The sequence below is a fragment of the Nothobranchius furzeri genome, chromosome 13 (assembly GCF_043380555.1).
Source record: "Nothobranchius furzeri strain GRZ-AD chromosome 13, NfurGRZ-RIMD1, whole genome shotgun sequence".
Classification (NCBI taxonomy): domain Eukaryota; kingdom Metazoa; phylum Chordata; class Actinopteri; order Cyprinodontiformes; family Nothobranchiidae; genus Nothobranchius; species Nothobranchius furzeri.
In genome coordinates this window covers 49,791,702-49,815,608 of record NC_091753.1, presented here as the reverse complement: position 1 = coordinate 49,815,608, position 23,907 = coordinate 49,791,702, and the positions used below count along the sequence as shown (strand labels likewise).

The 23,907-nt window shown below is 44.6% G+C and overlaps 1 protein-coding gene across 2 annotated transcripts in view; it reads right to left on the bottom strand.

The window, feature by feature from the left end:
• zgc:77784 (roundabout homolog 2) overlaps positions 1–23,907 on the bottom strand; it is a 102,106-nt gene that overhangs the window by 32,028 nt on the left and 46,171 nt on the right. For both annotated transcript variants that reach the window (XM_015951146.3, XM_015951147.3), the window contains exons 7-10: positions 12,989–13,113; positions 2,689–2,860; positions 2,144–2,349; positions 51–132 (exon numbers count right to left, since the gene is read on the bottom strand). In XM_015951146.3, the coding sequence (XP_015806632.1) occupies positions 51–132; positions 2,144–2,349; positions 2,689–2,860; positions 12,989–13,113 (585 nt within the window). The remainder of the gene's footprint in view (positions 1–50; positions 133–2,143; positions 2,350–2,688; positions 2,861–12,988; positions 13,114–23,907) is intronic.

The window sequence follows — 23,907 nt, the reverse complement described above, 5'->3', positions numbered from 1 at the left end:
AGGGAGACTAAAACACAGACGGAGTGTAAAAGTGTGACGTGTTTAAGCACCTCTGACAGTCAGCATCCCGGTCCAGCTGGATTCCCCGGTGCTGCTCGATGCGATGCACGTGTACATCCCGGAATCGGAGTCCTGGTGAACACAAACATTTATGACAAACACCAAATGGAAAAGTGCAGAAAATAAAAGCTAAAATCACATTTAGGGCTTTTCCAGTCATTCCATTTAATCATTAGAAACACATTTTAGTATAAGTTAATACATATTTTGGACCAAAGTGGGACTGTTTTTTTTAGTCGTCACAAAAAATGACATTAATCACATTATTTTAAGGACAATAATTACAAATGATTCATGAAATTCTAGAATTTGTCCTTGTTCATTTCTAAAAGTTATAATTTATAACAAAATCAATTAGGAGCAAACTATTCAAATTTAAATGAATTTTTTACTTGTTTGTTTGTTTTGACTAAAACCAGCTGATGAGAGCAGCGAGGCTCAGCCAGAACAGAAACACCGTAGGTCACGAGGAACAAAAACAAAAGGAAACACATGAAAAGGCTGAGCAGCAGAGCTGTGGGCAGCCGCAGCGATGGCTGATAATTTTCTGTAGGTTTGTTGCTGCCAACAAACCTTTCTCTGCATGCACAGACCAAAAATCCATTGTTTTAAGATAAGAGACGGATTTTAGCAGTATCATGCAGAACACCCGGGAAGGAAAATGAATTTTCTCTTGTTGTTCAGTTTTGTATTTGAAATAAAAAACTTGCAGGTTTGCTGTTTAAAACTGACCCTGCTGCAGCTCTATACTGGTACACAAACACAATGCAGGCTTTTTTTCTTCCAGGGTCATTATTGTACAGAACACGTCTGCAGATTCATTAATGACTGATGTGTTTTTTTTGCAGAGGAGCTGTGAGGAGCACTAAACATGTGGAACAAAGAAACTCTGATGGGATTTTCTGCATGAATACTCACAGGTACTTGAAATTTGTTTAATTTTTGCACCAAAAGAGATTTTTATTTTATTCGTTTCAACCAATTCCCGTTTAGTTTCCAGCCTTTCCTCCATCCCTGCTAAGAACTTCGAGCAGCAGTTAACCTGCCTGCCTGTTTACATTATGAACGGTGTACGCCTGCACGCTTGACTGCTACTGGTGCTGTTCGCTCCGATCCCGTCCTGGCTGGGAGCCAGTCTGCTGGAACCACCATCAGACCATATGAGATCATCCTCCGCAGCTCTGACCTCTGGCTGACAGGCAGCGCAGCGTGCGGCAGGTGAACTTTTTCAGAAGGCTCCAACTACTGCTAAAATATTAATGGCTTGTAGGGGCATCAGCGGGGTGAATATTTTTAGGTCCTCACTAGTCATCTCCATTTCCCCTCCTATGTCACCCCTTGATGCCACACTAATGCATTCCTTCTGTTCCATTGAGCACATTGGAATGGCAGATTTCCCTTGCCTTGCTGATGCACCGGACCAAACCTTAATGCTGCAAGTTTGCTGCACGCCACTGCTGAGAAAGAAGCTGGTGAAGGAAAATAATGAGCTTAGTCCAGACAGGAGTTTTAATTAAATGCCAGTTGGATAATTAATCAGCTATCACAGGTCAGTTAATGAAATTGATGCTACTTTTTGCACTGTCCTGAATTCACTTCCTGACCTCCACGTTGGGGTTACAAGACAAATGGGGCTTCTGGCTCCTCGTCCATCAAAGCTGAGCACATTAGCATTTATAAACAAGCACCTTCATTAACATTACAATTACACACCGCATGAGCACATAATTGCACTGCAGAGATAATGCACAGCCTTGGAGTGAGCACTCTTTGAATCTCTGTCCCACCTTAATTTTGTCGACCAAAAAGGGCTTTCTGATCGGAACGAGATAAAACTCTGTCGCCACGTGGGTCTGCGGAGAAGGTGACGGGAGGTCAGGGATGAGACATCCCATTATTCTGCACAGTTCTTGTAGTTTCCATCAGGCGCTCAGTCAGTTTTCCTTTACGTCTAAGAGCTGCTGAGTTTCAAAATTCATCTTTTTCAAGCCCTCTCCAATAAATGATACACACACACACACACACACACACACACACACACACACACACACACACACACACACACACACACACACACACACACCTTCAGATCTGTAATTTGCAATGTGCCATTCTCCATCAGAGTCAGTCGAGGCTTTTTTTCCTCCAGCCTCTCTCCATCCTTCTCCCATGAGATCTTGACAGAGGCACCTCCGACTAAACGGCAGTGCAGCTGTGTCGCTGCACCCCGAGACACCGTCTGATTGGCCGGGCCTTGCCGAATGATCGGCGGGATCCGACCTGAAGGACCTGAATATTTCAGTGAAGACAAGACAGAATGTGATGTCAGATGGGAGGGAAGCGCATCTGAATGGTGTGCACATGAGGCTCCGAATGGTTAACTTGCCAGCTGTTAGAGTGAAAAAAGAGATACTTCAGATGCTAAGCAGCTGGAGAAACAACAGGCCACATTAAAAAGACCAGAAGAAAAATAAATCTGTTGTTTACAAGCTGCTCGAGGAGCAAGCTCATTGCAGCCCCGCTCTGTTGTTTTGCACCTTCTAAGTAATTAATGTGTTTTCCTTATTAGCTGATGGTGGAGAATAAACTTCCGCCAGGCTGAAACGTGACTGCAGATCAAAGTCTTACCTCCTTCCACCTCCAGCAGCGCCTTCGTCAGCACACTTCCTGCCACGCTGATGGCCTGGCAGACGTAAAAGCCCGAGTCCTCAGGGTGGACATCGGTGATGGTTAGCTCTCCACCCATCGAAACCGAGTAACGGCCAGACTGAGACGGTGGCTGACCTGGGAACAGCAACATCTAAACACACAGACGGAAAAAGGAGCATCATGTTTTTGTTTCTGATTATAACTAACTCAATATAAATAGAGATTAGCAGTTTAAAAATGAACAATTTAATTCTGAAAAATGATAAAAATTAAAAGCAACAACCCCAACCACCAGGCTGGTACCGGTGGACCATTTGGTACCAGGTCACACAAAAACCATCCATAAACACATTTAGATCTGCTGGTGGTTTTATTTTTATTTTTATTTTAATTACAACAAGTATTTATATTACATTTTGAAAGTCATCAAAAAAAGAAAATACTTATTACATTAGTTCTTCATAACATTTCTCATGCTCCCATCCGGCACTGGGACAAGTGGAATTCAATTCAATTCAAGTCAAGTTCATTTATATAGCGCCAGATCACGACAAGAGTCGTCTCAAGGCGCTTCACACAGTAAACATCCCAATACAGAAATGTTCTGCATTAAGCTGGTCTGTGATCCCAAAACATGCTGGAAACGACTCCTGAAATAAATGAAATCTGAATGTTTATTTGAAAGATGTTCATCGTGAACCCAGATGTTTAAATTATACTGAACATTGCTGCCTCCTAGTGGCTGGTTCCAGTACCAATTTTAAGTCCCTGGCTTTCCATCGGACCGTGTCACGTAAAGTCGGCGAAGCGTATTACACCGCTAATATCCGTCATTATGGTCGACGGAGGGGGGGGGGGGTGTTTTGGACTCGTCCCAGAAGCAGTGTTTCGCTGCTAAATTTACACTTTGGGGATATTTTTAATGCAGGCTAGACAGGAAGTCAAACACAGACGTAGCATAGAAAAATGTGTAAACTTTCAAAGTAAAAGACACATGCAGATTTCAAACTGCTTAACTTGTAAAAAATAAATACATAATTTTCTGCGAAAGCTCTGTGGCTATTGTAAACAGAACAGAAAATAAACCTAAGACAGTTTAGGTACATGCAGCCATCCTCCTCCTTGCTTGTCATTGCATGAACTGCTGAAATCAGTCCCGGCCTTGTAATTCTGGTGATTTTGTGACCTCGTAGAACCGGCTGCGTGGAACGCTTTTGCAACTGATTTGCATCTTAAAGGTTGTCTTGGGGGATTTGGGACACATCGCTAAGCTCTCAGGGAAAATGCATCAATAACGCCTCGGGCCACTTACGAGTCCGGTAGAAAGCCCGGGAAAATGAACGAAACACACCTCCGTTTTTTTTTTCTTCCAGGTGTTGACTTTCTTACTTTTCTTCTGCATGTTCAAATATTCATATAAAATATTTTTTTTTTTTTAATATATCAGTTATCATGTGGTTGTTGGGGTATTTCTAATTTCTTCTGGCTCTTGAAGGGTGCAGATGCTTCTTTTCGTCCTCTCCTCCATATCTTATCCTCAAGGCCTTTGTCTGTCTCTGTGTGCTGGGTGCACGGCTGCTTCTGCATTTTTCTGTAAACTGGAAACTGAAATACATTTAAATGGATCTCAGCTGGTCTCTCAACGAGATTGATGAAATTTTTTCAACAATGAGAACGGGAGAAGGGGCTCCCGAATGCCCTGCCGATACAGACCCAGTAGGACACATCATGGACTCCTAGAAACAGTGGAACTTGATCTGTCTATCTCAGCTGTCTGTGGAGGACTCTGAAGACGTGTGGATATTCGTCGTGTTGGTGTCAGGTTTCCTGCTCATTGGCCTTGGAGGCTACCTGGCTTACCGGAAAATGAACGAGCTGTCGAGGAATATTGGCCTGATCCCGGAGCTCAGAGATGGTTTGCACCGCGCTGTGAATTCACAGACTCAAATATTTGTTGAGATGAATCGTAAGCTTGGGACTTTGGCGGAGATTCATTCTTTGGCAGAAAAGATGGATGCCATCAAGGAAAGAGTGGACGAATCAGCACAGATTGGGATAGATAAACGTCCATTACTATTGGGATTCAGAGAGGTGAGGACAAGCAGACTGTAAGACAGAGAGGAAATTATCTCTGTCTGGCCCCAAAACAATTTCTAATCGGAATCTGGTGTCCTTGAGCCTGCAAGGCTCCAACAAAAACTCCCCCCTCAGAAGATATGTGGAATGTGCTGTCGCTATGGCAACTCAACACTGCCTCCTTTCCCAGTCTGGGCGGGACAGCGGGAAGGCCGCTGAAGCGTCTAGGGCGGAGGTCGGCAACCCGCGGCTCTGGAGCCGCATGCGGCTCTTCCATCCATCTGATGCGGCTCTCTGTGCTTGTAAAATAATGAATGGATATTTAAATAAAATGCTTTATATTTTACTGCATTAATTTTACATGTGTATGCCAATTCTAAATGTAAAGATTGTCTGCGTAAACCTGAACAGTTCCAAACCGGTCTTTCTGTGAGTCCGGGTTGACGGGTCACGCTTGTGCGTAATCATAGGCGCTTTCTGAGCTGAAGAGGATGTGAGATTCTGGGATTCTCCTCAGACGGCTCCTGGATGTGTCGCCACATTGGAGACAGGAACAAGCACTATTCAGCCAAAGTGTCATAATCAGGGAACATTTTCTAAGTGACAAGTCTCGCTTCAGTCGGAGGAATCTTCCTGCATGCGCTCTGGTTCTGCGACGCGCTCCAAGCCCCTCTCCACATCTTCAGCTCGCTGTGGACCTTATGAAGTACACGCTGACAGTGAGCTGCGCTGAGCAGTGTCCAGCTCAGATGTTCAGATGGGAATCTTTTGTTGAGTGATTTAGCTACATCTGCAATGTGCGAAACGAATAAAATGTCAGTTCGTCTGCATGCGTCGGGGTAATTCTTTCTATTCTTTCTCTGTCAAAATAAACGGCCAAATACAGGAACTATCCGGTCAACACAAGCCCTGTTTTTAACTGTTTTGTTTTCTTGTGAAAATTGTTGCAAAGAGATATAATTTAACTTAATTAATATAAGTTAATATAATTAACACCAGAGCCAGGTGCACTGCGCCGTTATCTCCGTCACTGTAAATGAGGGAAAAACAAATTGATCGGATCCTTTTCTGACGTTCCCCACCTACAAAGTTTAATTACAACAATCAAACATGACAGAGCCTGGATTTGTATTCTGAACAGTCTAAACATGTTTTAAAAAGAAACGTATGACAAAAGTGGCACCTGCTCAGTAAAACCACCAACAGGGTGAAAAATATCAAAATATTGTAGGCAGAGACGGGCTACAACCTCTGGATCCATTTTATATAAATCGTTTTATTGATTATCTTCTTATGAAAGATAACTTTGACGTACACGAGCGACCGGTACTGGCTGCTGTCACCTGGTGTGATTGGTTAAAGCAGCTCTCTGCTGTCTGAGGGTAGGCCCCGCCCACAACGCCGCGGCTGCCGTGGCTCCCAGTGTTTTCGTTACTGTGGGAAATGGGTAATAATGGCTCTTTGATGGGAACAGGTTGCCGACCCCTGGTCTAGGGTCACTGCAACCCTCCAACCCTCAATGCTCCCCCTCCTATCCACACTGAGGTGACATGCGCTGCTTCATCGTGGCTGCAGAAGCTGAAGCTTGGATAGTCCCAACCTATCACCCTACCTAGTGGACACTTATATTGTGTTGTCTGAAGTCTGTTGTATATATCTGTCTGAGGAATTTTTTTATTTATTTATTTATTTATTTTTTTTGCAGAGCAAAGCTGCCCTCCTGCTGGAGAGTAGCTCTGAAGTGCCTCTTTTTTTCCCTCCACATGAACCAATCCTCACGTTCAGTCTGGTCATTTCGACCCCGTCATTGGTCTTCAATGCTATTTAATTCAAACGCCTTTGTTGGTCAGCGCTTTTTTCTTGTTACTCACACTTTGGGTCAAGTGTTTTGCTAAAACACCCCCTCATCCTTCACTCAAACGCTGACTTTCTGACACATTGAGCTTCAAACGGTCTCCTGATTTCATCATTGTATTCTGAGATTCAGCAAAGCCATACAGCCATAAGGTCAAACCTTGAAGATCTCGAGGCTGAGTGTGCCTGAGTTTATTCTCTTGCCTATGAATAAGCTGATGCAACAGATTTCTAAAGAACTCAGGTTTTATCTGTGATTTTTCTAAGAATCTTATTCTCCTTACTGTTATTCTTTTCCATCAGCCTTCTCATTGGCTTTCACCTACATAACCCCACTTGATTCAAGATATAGAACAAAATACGGCATGAAATCTCCACGCTCACATCCGCCCGGAGCTTTTCAGATATCCAGTTTTATTTTTTTCTTTCTTTGCATAAGTCTCCCACTGCGTCTCTTCACACTCTCACATCTAAGAAGCATCTTCACGGTTGTATCACTCAAAATGTTTGTACCGGTTTTATTTTTTATCTGGTTGCTGTCACACATCTTTCTTGTTTTCACTACTGTGTAAAACGGAATGTGAACAGAAAACTAAAGCGCTAATAAAGTGTGTGTGTGTTTTTTAAGGTGTGTTGATGATTGAGTTATAATTTATGTGTGCATGTGCATTTTTTGAAATTCCATTAAAGCTTTTTAGCGTCGTCAGTAACCTTGAAGATTTAGCTGTTTTTCCCCATTTAAAAATTTGCATTTCATTTTTGGAAAATATTCCAAGGTTTGTGATTAAGTCCAGATTCTGAGCAACACCATGCCTTTGTTGATCTTCTGACTTCATTCGCAGTATTTGCAAAAAATGACATTCTAATGAAACTTTCCTTTGTTTTTAAAGCAACCTTTTGCCAGGGAGTGCCTTTTGTCAACTGGTTAAAATGGAGATTTTAATTCTGAATCAAACTGATTTGGTATTTTTGCATATGTCATATAAATCTTAATGCAATTTTCTTATCTCAATTTATTCGCTCCTCCTTGAACCGTCACCTTATCGTGGTGGAGGAGTTTGAGTGCCCTAATGATCCTAGGAGCTATGTTGTCTGGGGCACTTAGTGCCCCTGGTAGGGTCTCCCATGACAAATTGGTCTTAGGTGAAGGGTGAGACAAAGAACGGTTCGAAGGATCTTTCATGGCGGTTAAAACGAAGAGTCGGAGTACCCGGCCCGGAGGGTTACCGGGGTCCCACCCTGGAGCCAGGCCTGGGGTTGGGGCCCGTGAGCGAGCGCCTGGTGGCCGGGCTTTCGCCCAAGGGGCCCGGCCAGGCCCAGCCCGAACCGGATACATGGGCTCGTCCAACTGTGGACCCACCACCCGCAGGAGGAACATGAAGGGTCCGGTGCAATGTGAATCGGGTGGCAGACCAAGGCGGGAGCCTTGGCGGTCCAATCCCCGGACAAGAAAACTAGTTTTTGGGACATGGAACGTCACCTCGCTGGCGGGGAAGGAGCCGGAGCTTGTGGCAGAGGTTGAGCGGTACCGGCTAGATATAGTCGGACTCACCTCGACACATAGCATTGGCTCTGGAACCCGAGACCTGGAGAGGGGTTGGACACTCTACTTTGCTGGAGTTGCTCCGGGTGAGAGGCGGAGGGCTGGGGTTGGCTTTTTGTTAGCCCCGAGACTCTCTGCCTGTGTGTTGGGGTTTACCCCGGGGGACAAGAGGGTAGCTTCCTTGCGCCTTCGGGTCGGTGAACGGGTCCTGACTGTTGTTTGTGCTTATGGGCCAAATATCAGTTCAGAGTACCCACCCTTTTTGGAGTCCCTGGGACGAGTGCTAGATAGTGCTCCATCAGGGGACTCCATTGTCCTGCTGGGGGACTTCAATGCTCACGTGGGCAATGACAGCTTGACCTGGAGGGGTGTGATTGGGAGGAACGGCCCACCTGATCAGAACTCGAGCGGTGTTTTGTTATTGGACTTCTGTGCAAGCCGCAGTTTGGCCATAACGAACACCATGTTCGAACATAAGGATGCCCACCGGTACACTTGGTACCAGGGCAGCCTAGGTCACAGGTCGATGATAGATTTTGTAGTCGTATCATCTGACCTGCGGCCGTATGTTTTGGACACCCGAGTGAAGAGAGGGGCGGAGCTGTCAACTGATCACCACCTGGTGGTGAGTTGGATCAGATGGCAAGGGAACATGCCGCGTAGACCTGGCAGACCCAAACGCATAGTGAGGGTCTGCTGGGAACGCCTGGCAGAAGAACCTGTCAAGACGGTCTTCAACTCCCACCTCCGGCAGAGCTTTGACCACGTCCCGAGAGCAGTGGGGGACATTGAGTCCGAGTGGGCCTTGTTCCACTCTGCGATTGTCGAGGCGGCTGTTGCTAGCTGTGGTCGTAAGGTGGCCGGTGCCAGTCGTGGTGGCAACCCCCGTACCCGCTGGTGGACACCAGAGGTTCGGGGAGCCGTCAGGCTGAAGAAGGAGGCCTACAGGGCGTGGCTGGTCTGTGGGTCTCCGGAGGCAGCAGACAGGTACCGGATAGCCAAGCGGGGTGCAGCAGTGGCAGTTGCCGAGGCAAAATCTCGGGCGTGGGAGGAGTTTGGTGAGGCCATGGAGAAAGACTATCGATCGGCTCCAAAGAGGTTCTGGCAAACTGTCCGGCGCCTCGGGAGAGGAAGGCAGCAACTCGCTCACACTGTTTACAGTGGGGATGGGGAGCTGCTGATGTCAACTGAGGCTATAGTCGGACGGTGGAAGGAATACTTTGAGGAGCTCCTCAATCCCACCAATGCGCATTCCGAGGAGGAACCAGAGCTGGGAGGCCTGGGGATGGACTGTCCGATCTCGGGGGCAGAAGTTGCTGAGGTAGTCAAACAACTACACAGCGGCGGAGCCCCGGGGGCGGATGAGGTTCGTCCTGGGTATCTCAAGGCTATGGATGTTGTAGGGCTGTCATGGTTGACACGTCTCTGCAACATTGCGTGGTCATCGGGGGCAGTTCCTAGGGAGTGGCAGACTGGGGTGGTGGTCCCCATCTTTAAGAAGGGTGACCTGAGGGTGTGTTCCAACTATAGGGGGATCACACTCCTCAGCCTCCCTGGAAAGGTCTACGCCAAGGTACTGGAGAGGAGGGTCCGATCGATAGTTGAATCTCAGATAGAGGAGGAGCAATGTGGTTTTCGTCCTGGCCGTGGAACTGTGGACCAGCTCTATACCCTTGCAAGGGTGATGGAGGGGGCATGGGAGTTTGCCCAACCAATCCACATGTGCTTTGTGGATTTGGAGAAGGCTTATGACCGTGTCCCCAGGGGCACCCTGTGGGGGACGCTCCAGGAGTATGGGGTGGGTGGCTTTCTGTTAAGGGCCATTCAGTCCCTTTACCAGAGGAGCGTGAGTTTGGTCCGCATAGCCGGTAGTAAGTCGGACCTGTTCCCAGTGAGGGTTGGACTCCGCCAGGGCTGCCCTTTGTCACCGGTTCTGTTCATCACTTTTATGGACAGAATTTATAGACGCAGCCGTGGTGTGGAGTGTGTCGAGTTTGGTGGCAGGAGAATCTCGTCTCTGCTTTTTGCGGATGATGTGGTCCTCCTAGCTTCATCCAGCTCTGACCTTCAGCTCTTGCTGGGTAGGTTCGCGGCCGAATGTGAAGCGGCTGGGATGAGGATCAGCACCTCCAAATCTGAGACCATGGTTCTCGACCGGAAAAGGGTGGCTTGCCAACTCCGGGTCGGGGGAGAGGTCCTACCTCAAGTGGAGGAGTTTAAGTATCTCGGGGTCTTGTTCACGAGTGAGGGTAGGAGGGATCGAGAGATCGACAGGCGGATTGGTTCGGCGTCTGCAGTGATGCGGACGCTGAGCCGATCTGTCGTGGGGAAGAGGGAGCTGAGCCAGAAAGCCAGGCTCTCGATTTACCGGTCGATCTACGCCCCAATCCTCACCTATGGTCATGAGCTTTGGGTAATGACTGAAAGAACGAGATCGCGGATACAAGCGGCCGAAATGAGTTTCCTCCGTAGGGTGGCCGGGCTCAGCCTTAGAGATAGGGTGAGGAGCTCGGACATTCGGGAGGGACTCGGAGTAGAACCGCTGCTCCTCCGGATCGAAAGGAGCCAGTTGAGGTGGTTTGGGCATCTGGTTAGGATGCCTCCTGGACGCCTCCCCGGGGAGGTGTTTCGGGCATGTCCTGCCGGCAGAAGGCCCCCGGGTCGACCCAGGACACGTTGGAGAGGTTACATCTCCAATCTGGTCCGGGAACGCCTTGGGGTCCTGCCGGAGGAGCTGGTGGACAAGGCCGGGGAGAGGACGGCCTGGAGCTCCCTAGTTGGGATGCTGCCCCCGCGACCCGGACCCGGATAAGCGGAGGAAGACGAGACGAGACAATTTATTCGCAGAAAACTCCAATTATGCCTTAAATGGGGTGTGACATTCATTCAAACAAGACATTTGCAGTGGTCTCTAGTAGAAATTAATGCCTTGCAAGTCGTACTTGGGTGGGAAAAATCTCAGATGCACTTGTTTCAGGAACTAGGAGAATGCCACATCAGAGGAAATGATTTGGAGTCTTATTTCCTGATATTTCCTTTATTTTGCATTTGACTGGCTAATCGCAACGTGACTCTACCACTGACTCTGTTTTCTCTGTGACATGGATATTTTTTCTCCACAAATAACACAAGCCTGAAGGAGTTCTGCTGTGTGGTGGAGTCGCTAATGCTAATGGTTAGCTTCTATTATCTGAGACATTCTCTGTTGTTTCCTGAACGCATGATTTGGAATTGCAGGATGTCCAAGGAAGGCCCCACTGAAGGACAGAATGGTTTTAATAGCTCTAAGCTCACATTTTCTTCCTCAAAACAGCTGTTCTATGGGTGGCAGAAAGACAGCCTGCACTTAGCGAATACGGTTTGCTGCTAAATGAAACAACCAATCATGGGATAGCCACTGTAGCCAATCAGAGCCAAGAAAGGCAGGATCTTCCTTGGACATTCTACGATTCCAAATCACGCTTCCTGGATGTTAAACCAACAACAGCTTTCCCCGTTTTGAGTCAAGATGGGTGAGTCCATGAATGTTCAGGGACAGTGTGACATAGATCTGTCAGACGTAGAGTTTCACTGTCTATTTTCTATCAGAGGCTAATGAAGGAGGTGTAGGAGACTATTTTCATGTTCAGCCTGGATGAAAAACTCACGTCTCACGTATTTAAAGTTCTCTAACCTAAATGAAAAAAGAAATCCAAAGCAAAGAAAAAGAACATTTTGACATATTTGAGAACTCCTGCATGAAAGCGATTTGCCCACAGATGCAGCCCAATGAGACACTGCTTTTAGGGTGATCTACCCCTGTTGCAGCACTAGTCTCGGCTCAGCACTTTAACTACAAATTAATCATTATTGCTGGGAAATAAATTTCGTGGGACTAATTATTTCCTCCCTGTTGGTCACATTATACAAACCACCTTCAGTAAACCATTCATTAAGGCTATTATCTAAATAAAAACATGTAAAAAAAAATTTTAAAAAGTGTTGCTTGTTGTTTTGCTGGATGTTACCCAGGAGCAGATGTTTAATAGGAGTCCCATCCAGTATTTCCCTGTTGCTGACACGGATGTAAACAAGGGGGAAGGGAGGCATCAGTCCATTCAGCCATCTATTTCATTCCTCTAAGAGGCTTAGATCCCAGTAGATGGACCAAGGTTATAAGGCTACACATAATCCCCCAAACAGAGCAAAAAAAAAAAAAAACCCCAGCCCTCTACAAACCGACGAGGCATGCCAGGAGCATCTCACAGACCAAAGCTTGTTCCAAAAAATTCCTCTAAACCCTCTCCTTCAAGTCAGTGACCCCAGCTGCTAACCGAGCATCACGGTAATCAGAGTTGGGTTTAATTGAGAAAGGAGGGCAGAGTTTGTCCACAAGTTTGCCCTGAAGAAGCAATTTCAACACCTGGTGTACTTCCTGTAAGCCCTCCTTCATCCAACTAACCCCCCCACCCCCCACCCGCTGTGTTCCACCCAGCAGGAAAATAATAAAGAGACTTTCTTCAGAAACCTTGTCTCTACTTATACCGCAGAGCAAAATGCACTCGGGCGTGTGGGCAACTCAAAGCAAAAAAAAGGTGTCAATGATGAAATGAGACAAAATCCGCTAACGTTGGAGTGAGTCATTCTCGCCTTTGAATTGAAAGTGTGAAACTCTTGAATATTCACTTGACAAACAATAAAGGGTTTGTAAAGTTTACAATAACAACCCACCACCTACCCATACATAATGGCTTAAGGTTTCTGTTCAAATAAGTATGTTAATGGATTTAACTCTAATGGGTAACAGTCGCTGCTCGGGTCTCTTACCTGGCTGCCCTCTTTCTGCCAGAAGATGGCAGGTGGGGGGTTTCCTGTGGTGCCACATTGGAAGGTAATGCTCCTCCCCTGGGTTGCAATCTGGTCTCGAGGCTTTGCAGTAATCTGGGGTGGCACTGGAAGAATAAGAGGAGAAGAACCGCACAAACGCTTCAAAACCCCTGCAGTCAAAAATCAAAGCAACAAGACTTCCTGATCTTCATTTATGTTCAAATACCCACAACTGCAACAAAAAGAAAAGAAAATTCAGTCAAAATTTAGGTAATTAGACATTATTAGAAATAACCACTTCACGCCTTACAGGGTTGGGGTTAGAAAATCATTTTCTTGAGCTAAAACGACCCTTTACAGGTTGGATGAAATGTCACGTGGACCCCCTTCAGCCTCTGAGGCCAGAATGCTGACATGCCTGGCGCTGCAGTCTGCTTCCAGCATGTCCCCTGCTTGTTTTAGATCATGAACACTGCTGATTTGTTTAATTTAGTGATGAACTGTTCCTGTAGACACCAAGGAAGGCTGAGGAGACATTTCCGCTGTTAGATTAGGATGTTATAAAGGCAAACTTACATCGAGGAGATACGTTTCATTTTCGGTTTGACCACAGCAAATTAATAGCGAACACTAGAGGGTGATAAAAGCACGCAAAACTGCCAAGTGTGCCTTTAAAGCATCTTCAGATTTAGTCAAATTGAGTTCTGTGGAAACATCTAAAATCATTCTTGTTGTAGCTGTTAGCTCTGATCGCACCAATGAGCTTCTGGCTGGTCAGTCTACTTACAAAGGCAATTTCAGCCATCTTTTTGCTCCCTACACCTTAGCAAGGTTGTAGTTTTTGAGTTTATTATTTTCAATATTCTAGTCTGGCAAGCCGTCCTGTATACGTAAATACGTATACAGAATGATCACGACCCATAAACAGAACTCATTCTTAGGAACTGAATCAACGGTTTGTCTTTCAAACTTTCTCTGCATTCAGGTGGACAGTGCCAGGATGATTCAGAGCAACAAATGTGACATATTAAAAGGGAAGTAGGCAGTTTTGGCTTGCTTTTAGCACTAGAACGGAAAGCAAAACCCATCTCATAGCTGTGCGTTTGTTTTTAACACCTCAATCTAACAGCTAAAACGTCTTCCTTAGTGTCTACAGAAGGGGACAGTACAAATGTGTTCATGGTCTTAAACAAGGGGACAGTACAAATGTGTTCATGGTCTAAAACATGCAGGAAACATGCTGGAACTGACTGCAGCACCAGGTTTGTAAGCTCAATTTTTTCCAAGTCCCAACAGAGTAGTCAAGTGGCAGGTGGAAAATTCTGGCCACAGGGGGTGGTAGGTGCTGGGTGGCCTTTCATTAACCAAAAGGGTCATTTTAGTGCATACTAGCTCAAGAAAATGATTTAAAATATGAAAAAGTTGCAAAGTATCCCTTTAATTGTAACAAAAATCAGTCAATCAGGAAGTCTGCCATTACACCGTCAAAGAAGTAGAACGACCTCTATCTGCTAAAATCTAAAAGTCCAAGTCTAAATTGTCCAAACCTGATACCAACGCCATTTCAAACAAGCACGGCTCCTGAGCCACCTACACTGTTGTTTTTGCTCTCACAGCTCTGCAGGGGTGTGGACCCAAGTCACATGACTTGGACTCGAGTCAGACTCGGGTCATTATTTTAATGACTTCTGACTTGATAAAATCTATAAAGACTTACGACTTGACTCGGACTTGAACGATAATGACTTGCGATCTGAATGGACTTGCATCTGTTGACTTGACAACTTGAGCATATTTGGTATTTTAGCACAAAAGTGGCACGACATTGACAAAATTCATGAACCGTTCTTCGTTCTGGGTTTGATGTTGTACTGCTAAATGCAGCAGCACTTTGTTTATAATCAACTTCAGTTGCACCTCCTGCTTGTTTGAATCAGAATCAGAATCAGAATAGGTTTATTGCCATTGTCAGTGAACAAACAATTCACAAACTAGGAACTTGCTTCGGTACTAATGTGCTACATATAACATGAATACTAAGATTAAAAATAAAATAAAATAGAATAAAATATAATAAAAAACTAGAATAAAACTTTCAGCGATAAAAAATGGCAGGTAATGGTAACATGGCCGATCACGTGACGTTGTGTCGAGTGCAGAAGACGAGCATGGTTGTGTGTTTATAATCTATTCACAAGTCTAACGGCAGATGGAAAGAAGCTGTTCTTATGGCGGGAGGTTCTGGTCCGGATGGACCGTAACCTCCTGCCTGAGGGAAGCGGCTCAAAAAGTCTGTGACCCGGGTGCGAAGGGTCAGCTGCTATCCGACCTGCACGCCCCTGAGTTCTGGAGACGTACAGGTCTTGGAGAGATGGAAGGCTGCAGCCAATCGCCTTCTCAGCAGAGCGCACAATGCGCTGCTGTCTATGTTTGTTCCTCACCGTGGCTCCAGCGTACCACACAGTGATGGAGGAGGTGAGGATGGACTCAATGATGGCCATGTAAAACTGCACCATCATCTGGGCCGGCAGCTTGGCCTTTTTCAACTGCTGCAGAAAGTACATCCTCTTCTGGGCCTTTTTGAGCAGGGAGCTGATGGATGGCTCCCACCTAAGGTCATGTGTGATGGTGGTTCTGAGGAAGCGGAAGGAGTCCACAGTGGTGACAGGTGTGTCCGTCAGGACGAGGGGGAGAGATGGGGCTGTGACTTTCCTGAAGTCCACAATCATCTCCACTGTCTTCTGAGCATTGAGCTCCAGGTTGTTGCTGCTGCACCAGTACACCAGCCGTTCTACCGCCCTCCTGTAGGCGGACTCATCACCGTCAGAGATGAGCCCGATGAGGGTGGTGTCGTCCGCAAACTTGATCAGTTTAACGGAGTCATGGCTCGAGGTGCAGCAGTTTGTGTACAGGGAGAAGAGCAGAGGAGAAAGTACACAGCCCTGTGGAGATCCTGTGCTAATAGTCTTAGCGGTGGAAACATTCTTCCCCAGCCGCACGCACTGCCTACGGTCTGTCAGGAAGTCAGTGATCCACCTGACTTATTTGAGCAAATAAATGAAGCTTTAAGAAGCTTTATTTCTGGAATTTATTTATGTATCATTGTCATTAAATTGAAGTTGGACAGATGACTTGACTGTGACTTGAAAATTCAAAGTTAAGGACGTGGACTTGACTTGGACTTGGTTGTCTTTGACTTGGACTTGACTGGAAAGAATTGTGACTTACTTGTGACTTGCAAAGCAGTGACTTGCTCACACCTCTGCAGCTCTGTCTTAATCACAAAAAAAGTTCTGCTGTGGCGGAGCTAAGCCTGCTCAACACCTCTCTACAAACACAGAGGGCTGTAACCGGCCTAACTTAGTTAGCCAAACTAATGGTAGACCTGCTGAGGCTACAACAGAGCACGGCTAGACCGGCCTGCAGGGCAAAATATTCTGCTACTGCTACGGTTTGTCTAGTTTCAAAGGCTGGCAATGCATAATAAAAGAAAAACTAAAGTATTTATTTGTGTCCCTATTGGGGGCTCGACACACGGGAGGCGACAAACGACCGCGATCAGCGAAATTCGTTGCTGTCGCTTTTATTACCTGACACATGGGAGGCAACCCGCGGCAGTGGCCAGCGGCAAAGCCGTCTACGCGTTCTGTTCCATGGCGAAATTGAAACTTCCGTTGTTTTGTTTGGCTGTGCCAGGTTGGAGGGAATTAAGGTTATTTAAGCGGTTCAGAGTTAATAAAGTGGTAGATATGATGTTTCACAAGGTGCTGCTAGAGTTATGTGAAATCTTACTTGTGATTTTACTATAAAACATAATAATAATCAACTTCTCCTTCATGTTTGCTCGGAGGTGTACGGAGCATCCTGTCCGCTCATTGGTCAGTCAATGAAGCCTCCATTGATTGGTCCTCGTCTGAGCGACAGCAATGAAAAGTTGAAAATATTTCAACTTTCTGGGATCGCGTAGCTGGGTCGCCTGTGCACGACACGTGCACGAGCGCAAAATTTCACACGCACGTTTTTCGCGTTTCGCTTGGTAGGAGGGAGACCCGCGATTATCGCTTTGTCGCGCATGTCTCATTGAAAATGAATGGAAGAGAGGCGATGCCGCCTCCCGTGTGTCGAGCCCATTGGTCCATATCTCTATGCTATTTCCTGCTTCAAAGCGCCACAGAATTCTATGTAAATAAACTACAATAATTAAATTTATCGCAACAATATTTCTGATATATTTGTTTTAGGGTATTCTAAATACTTTAGGTGTCAGCTAGACTAGTGAATATATATTTCTCCAAACTGAGGTCGCTAAAAGAAGCAAGATAGAGTTTTCAATAGAAAACTCTTCAGTAGACCTGAAATATCCTTTTAATGGTTATCAGAGGTGATGCAGCGTTTTATTATTGTCATGAAACATCTTTCAGAGATGCATTAGTGTGTTAACGTTATTCTGAAGTTGTAGCTTTTAAGCTAACTTGCAAGTTTGGAAATCAATGTCAAGTTTCAAAAGGTGACATCTTCAAACTGAGGTGATTAATGCAGAAGGAACATCTCCTAATAATTGTAAAGATGTAGAATTTGTATAATTAATGTGGGTAAGGATTTAAAATCACAGCTGTTTGCCCTGGTATTGTTCGTTAAAACCCTCATTAGCTCCTCGCAAGCAGGACTTGAGGGTTTCTGTTTGAACCTTCTGTGTGTTTTTTATCTGCATCTCAACACTCTCTCATCTTTAATAAGAGAAATCACCTTCAGGTTTTCTCGAAAACATTTAAATAATCTAAAAGACAACAGATCAACGCTCACAGCCCTGTTCTGATGACATTTACTGAGTTATTTTGGGAAAGGTCTCGCAGAGCTGCCAATTTCCAGCCCGGGTCAGATCATCGTGTTATCCACGCCATCGCATCCTCTGCAGATCTCCATTAACCACTGCCTTCTACCTTTGGATTAAACATCTGGCTGCAATAAATGAAAATCGTCTCTGGTTTGGGATCATCTGGTTTACTCATAACCATAAACAACATTTGTGAGGACTTCCATAAAAGCACTGGCCAAAGATTAAGCTTATAAACACGTTTTTTTTTCTCCTGGGACATACGGCTGTTGTGATGAAATCTGGGACCTACAACATGAGTAAGACCTCGAAGCATGCCAACGCTGGCTCGAGAGACGAGAAAATTGAGTCATCCGCATCGCCGAAGACTCCTCACAGTTTAATCAACTTCAAAGTGATGAGTTTATGTTTTTGTGATTTTTCTTCTCATCAGATGCGCTAAACGTCTGTCAACAAGTTTGTTCTACGGTCTGCAGCTTTAGAGATTAGCAGCAACAATGGAGACTCACCAAGAGGTGGAAATGAGTGACTTTTTCATAAATCATGGACAGGGTGTCTGGAATGGAAACCTTAAAGTCTAGTGTGTAATATGATTTTGCTGGCGTCTTCAGGCCCCGACATTCAGCCTCAAGTGTAAGATATTTGGAATAGGACCAGGCTTCCCAACTGGAGAAATGTGGGATCATCACTAAAGAACAATGCAAGCTTCTGAAATGGGATTTCCTGTAGGGATACGGCGAGGAGCTCCATTAACCAGGGGTGACAGAGTAGCAGGGTGACTGTTGGGTTTACGGTTAAAGTAACACTGAGCTGTTTCCTGCTCTTCTCCTACTGGTTAAAAGTTGAATTACAACTGTCGTAAACAACCCTGTTGCAGCTAGCGCTAACAACGAGCTAACGCCAACATGATACTAAAATAGACCACGAAGTAAAAAGACAAAAATATTACTTACAAGTCCAGTCTCAACTAAGCCAGGTCACCATCAGTCTGTGATTTTGCAGCCTCCTTAGCTCCCTCATACTACCGATGTTTACTCTGGTTTTAGCTCTTGCGTCACCTCCAAAGACATTACTCTCTTACTTTTACTTCCAGGCTCCGCCCTGATACCAACAGTAAAAGCAAGCATCTGTTTTTTGTTCTTTTTGCTTTGTATTGACGATTGGTGAACTGAAAGCGCTAACCCCTAGCATTACAGCTAACAGCCGTAAAATAGGCAAAGAGAGCCCCCCAGAACGTTTAACCACTCCACAAAAATATCAAATGCGATTTTTTTGTCCACACAGTGGTGTCAACCATGAAACTAGTCAAGTTTCTAACCCATTAATCACTGAGATCAATGTTAAAGCTCTAGTTTAAAGTTTAAAAAACGACCTGTTGTTACTTTAAGGAGTTTGTCCTGTAATCAGGCTTCGGAGTGCCCGACTTAAACCTGATTCAGGGAAGAATTTATAAATTGTCAAAAGATTTTCTGAACATGAGAGACCGCACACATGGTGATAAAAAATCACGGATATACCGGATTTGGTCCTACTGCGTGGTGTGCAGCAACACGGCAAAAATCACACCGCACACACACTAGTTTCACACACGGACAGTCATACGAGAAATATTGCAGGATTGAGCTTTGTCTATTTTGGAGTAAACAAACATTGTGGAGCTTGCAGCTTGCTCTCTGATTAGCTACACGTCACACTGAACAAGCAGCACGCTTTATTGTCCGCAAAAATAAGACTGAGACAATCCTACATGTTTAAAAGCCTGGATTTCTTATTTAATTGGTCCGGACGTCCGTCCAAGCAGTCCAGAGCGCTCGTAACACATCACGCACGACAGGAATGTCTGATAAGATTACCTTTAAAGCTGTCGGGCACATCCTTCAGATAAAAGGAGAGAATCAGGCAAAAATGTGGTGACTTGAATTTATGTTTATTTATTTGGCAGACGCTTTTATCCAAAGCGACGTACAATTTTTAACCTATAGGGTATGCCATGTTGTGATCTGTGTGGGAAACGGGAGTACCCAGAGGAGACCCACGCACGCATGGGGAGAACATGCAACTCAAACCTGCAACCTTTTTGCTGCGAAGCAACTGTGCCAACAACTACGCCACCATGCAGCCCTCATCCTGACATGTGAACAGGGCCTAAGCTAAATGCTCTATACAAATGCAATGAGCTGAATGCTCTATACAAATGCAATGTTAGACCTGCTGCTCCTCCTCATCAAAAGGATGATCTGAGTTGGTTCAGGATTCTTACACGTACACCTTCTCGTCAGCTGCCTCTGGAGGATTTTTCGAAAGACCACTTGGAGGAGACCCTAGGGCATTTATCTGGAGGGATCTTTGTCTTCTCTTTGGCCTGAGATTCCTCCAGGAGAAGATGGAGAGAGAGATGATGTCTGGAAGTTTTACCTCTATGACCTTGCCTTGAATAAATAGATCTATATGGACGGAAAGACGGATGGACGGTTTTACGCCAACAGCCAACTTTCACTATTCTAATGGCAGGTTTTTCTACAAACGGTTAAAATTCCCGAGGACACATGAAGATAATTCACGCTGTGCATCAACACATCCTCAGCATTTGGCAGCATTTACGTTTCTATACAGTGGTGTGAAAAACTGTTTGCCCCCTACCTGATTTCTTATTCTTTTGCATGTTTGTCACACAATGTTTCTGATCATCAAACACATTTAACCATTAGTCAAAGATAACACAAGTAAACACAAAATGCAGTTTTGAAATGACGGTTTTTATTATTTAGGGAGAGAACAAAATCCAAACCTACATTGCCATGTGTGAAAAAGTTATTGCCCCCTTGTTAAATAATAACCCAACTGTGGTGTTTCACACCTGAGTTCAATTTCTGTAGCCACCCCCAAGCCTGATTACCGCCACACCTGTTTCAATCAAGAAATCACTTAAATATGAGCTGCCTGACACAGAGAAGTAGACCAAAAGCACCTCAAAAGCTAGACATCAGGCCAAGATCCATAGAAATTCAGGAACAAATGAGAACAAAAGTAATTGAGATCTATCAGTCTGGTAAAGGTTATAAAGCCATTTCTGAAGCTTTGGGACTCCAGCGAACCACAGTGAGAGCCATTATCCACAAATGGCAACAACACGAAACAGTGGTGAACCTACCCAGGAGTGGGCGGCCGACCAAAATTACCCCAAGAGCGCAGAGACAACTCATCCGAGAGGTCACAAAAGACCCCAGGACAACTTCTAAAGAACTGCAGGCCTCACTTGCCTCAATTAAGGTCAGTGTTCACGACTCCACCATAAGAAAGAGACTGAGCAAAAATGGCCTGCACGGCAGATTTCCAAGACGCTAACCACTGTTAAGCAAAAAGAACATTAGGGCTCGTCTCAGTTTTGCTTAGAAACATCTCAATGATTTCCTAGACTTTTGGGAAAATACCTTGTGGACTGATGAGACAAAAGTTGAACTTTTTGGAAGGCAAATGTCCCGTTACATCTGCGTAGAAGCAACACAGCATTTCAGACAAAGAACATCATACCAACAGTAAAATATGGTGGCGGTAGTGTGATGGTCTGGGGTTGTTTTGCTGCTTCAGGAACTGGAAGGCTTGCTGTGATAAATGGAACCATGAATTCTACCGTCTACCCAAACATCCTGAAGGAGAATGTCCGGCCATCTGTTCGGCAACTAAAGCTGAAGCGATCTTGGGTGCTGCAGCAGGACAATGACCCACAACACACCAGCAAATCCACCTCTGAATGGCTGAAGAACAACAAAATGAAGACTTTGGAGTGGCCTAGTCAAAGTCCTGACCTGCATCCTATTGAGATGCTATGGCATGACCTTAAAAAGGCGGTTCATGCTAGAAAACCCTCAAATAAAGCTGAATTACAACAATTCTGCAAAGATGAGTGGGCCAAAAATTCCTCCAGAACGCTGTAAAAGTTATCACAAACGCTTGATTGCAGTTATTGCTGCTAAGGGAGGCCCAACCAGTTATTAGGTTCAGGGGGCAATTACTTTATCACACAGGGCAATGTAGGTTTGGATTTTGTTCTCTCCCTAAATAATAAAAACCATCATTTCAAAACTGCATTTTGTGTTTACTTGTGTTATCTTTGACTAATGGTTAAATGTGTTTGATGATCAGAAACATTTTGTGTGACAAACATGCAAAAGAATAAGAAATCAGGAAGGGGCAAATAGTTTTTCACACCACTGTATTTAGTTTTAGGTGAAACCATGATGAAAACATCTCAGAAATAAAACACGGTGAGTTCACAGAAGCAAAAATGTAAAAAGTACAAACACGAAGCGCTGTGCGTGTTGTGGAGCAGCAGGTAAAATGTGACGTTTCCTAATTAGACATCCTAGCTTTTTTTGGGCTTGGTGATCAGTGTCATCTTTTGACATTTCAAACAATTTTATACAAATACTTCATCTCTTCCCACAGTTTTCTCCTGCTAGCAAAACTCCCTCCACTCAGGAACAGATCAGCCTCAAATGTTCAACGGTTTTTGTTGTTATGTTGTTTTATCCTTCCATAAAACTGGTGCAAACATCTGTTATCTTGTTAGTTTTGCTGACGAATGAAAGCCTGGCACCTTGAGTCTGACTCTGTGACATCTTCAGATCAAAGCTTTTACTAAACTACATTTGAGAAGAACGTCTGTTATCAGTAATAAACTATTGAATGGAGAAAATAAATCACTTCTCCTCACACAAGGTCGCAGCTGGTTTTAATGCTGCTTGGCCTTTGCATGTTTGAAACAGTTTTCATTATTTTTTTATAGAAACACATTTTTCAACTGAAATGAAAAATAATTAGAGGCAAAAATAAACCCAACTTTTAAAGATGGCCACCCCCTGCTCGTCTGCATTAGCTAAATTACAAGACAAATAATCACGACTGATAAATTTACAGACATGGAGGTGAAATTTGATGATGCAGAAAGTCAAGAAAGTTTCAAAAAACTTGATTTGAGACATTTTCTTTTTTTAGTCTAGAAAGAAATAAGTTTCCAGGTTTTATGCATTTTAGGGGAGACTACATAATTCAGTTTCAAAAGAAGTTGCAAGATTACTTGTTCCAGTAAAAATGGAGCTGTTATTTGTAGTGAATGTAGTGATGCCGTCAGCGTTTCCTTGTGTGGAACAGAAGTTTTGATCTGATCCCATAACAAAAACTAATAACCCTGATAAAAGCCTGGTTTGAATGGGGTTTTATTTGCTATTTAACTATGCGTTCATCCTAATAAACATCATTTATTTGAAGATCATTAGAATTCTACTTTATTCCAGTCATTCAGCAGGGATTTTAGTTTAGTGAAGGCATACATTGAGTTTAAACGGACATTAATCAGCATCAGTCACATCGATGTCTCATTTAAGTCTGAAAATCAGCAGTTTACATGTGATTACGGGACTCTCAGCTGCATCTTAAACTCTGTGAATAAGACCAGATCTCCACGGTGTCGCATTAACCCCCTCGATTTGACAAGTAGAGGAGAATTTATTTGTTCATTGAGCCCTTCTGTCTGAGGCTTTATTTATGCCTCGCCGCAGCAACAGGCATGCTGTCAGCATCTAATGGAAGGACTTATTTACACCATCAGACACTGATTGTTGCTTTTAAAAGCCCATTAGCAGTAGCCGACAGGAAACAGCTCTTTTAAAAAAGAAGAGAATTAGAAACATCAATGGCTTTTCTTCTCTAGATAAGAATGAGATCAGGAGCCAAGTTGGAGAATGATGATAGGGACGGGAATGGGATGAAGGGATGGAGCACGGAGACTAAAATCAAATAGAATTCAAAAATACGTTATGATAGGAAAATGTGTCCAAGACTGAGAAGAAAACTGCCGGGTTTGGATTTCTGTGGTGCTGATAAAGGATTTAGAGGATGAAGTCATCTTAGACATTCAAACCAGGAGCTAAATAAAAACAGAGCAAAGGGGTGTACAGGAAGAGCGAGGAGGGAGAGACAGGAAGAAAGAGAGGGGGGAGTCATGTCTTATTAATACTGTGAATGCTCTCTGGCAGTGAGTTAAAGCACACATCTACCAAACATCTGTCAAAAGGCGTAATCCATA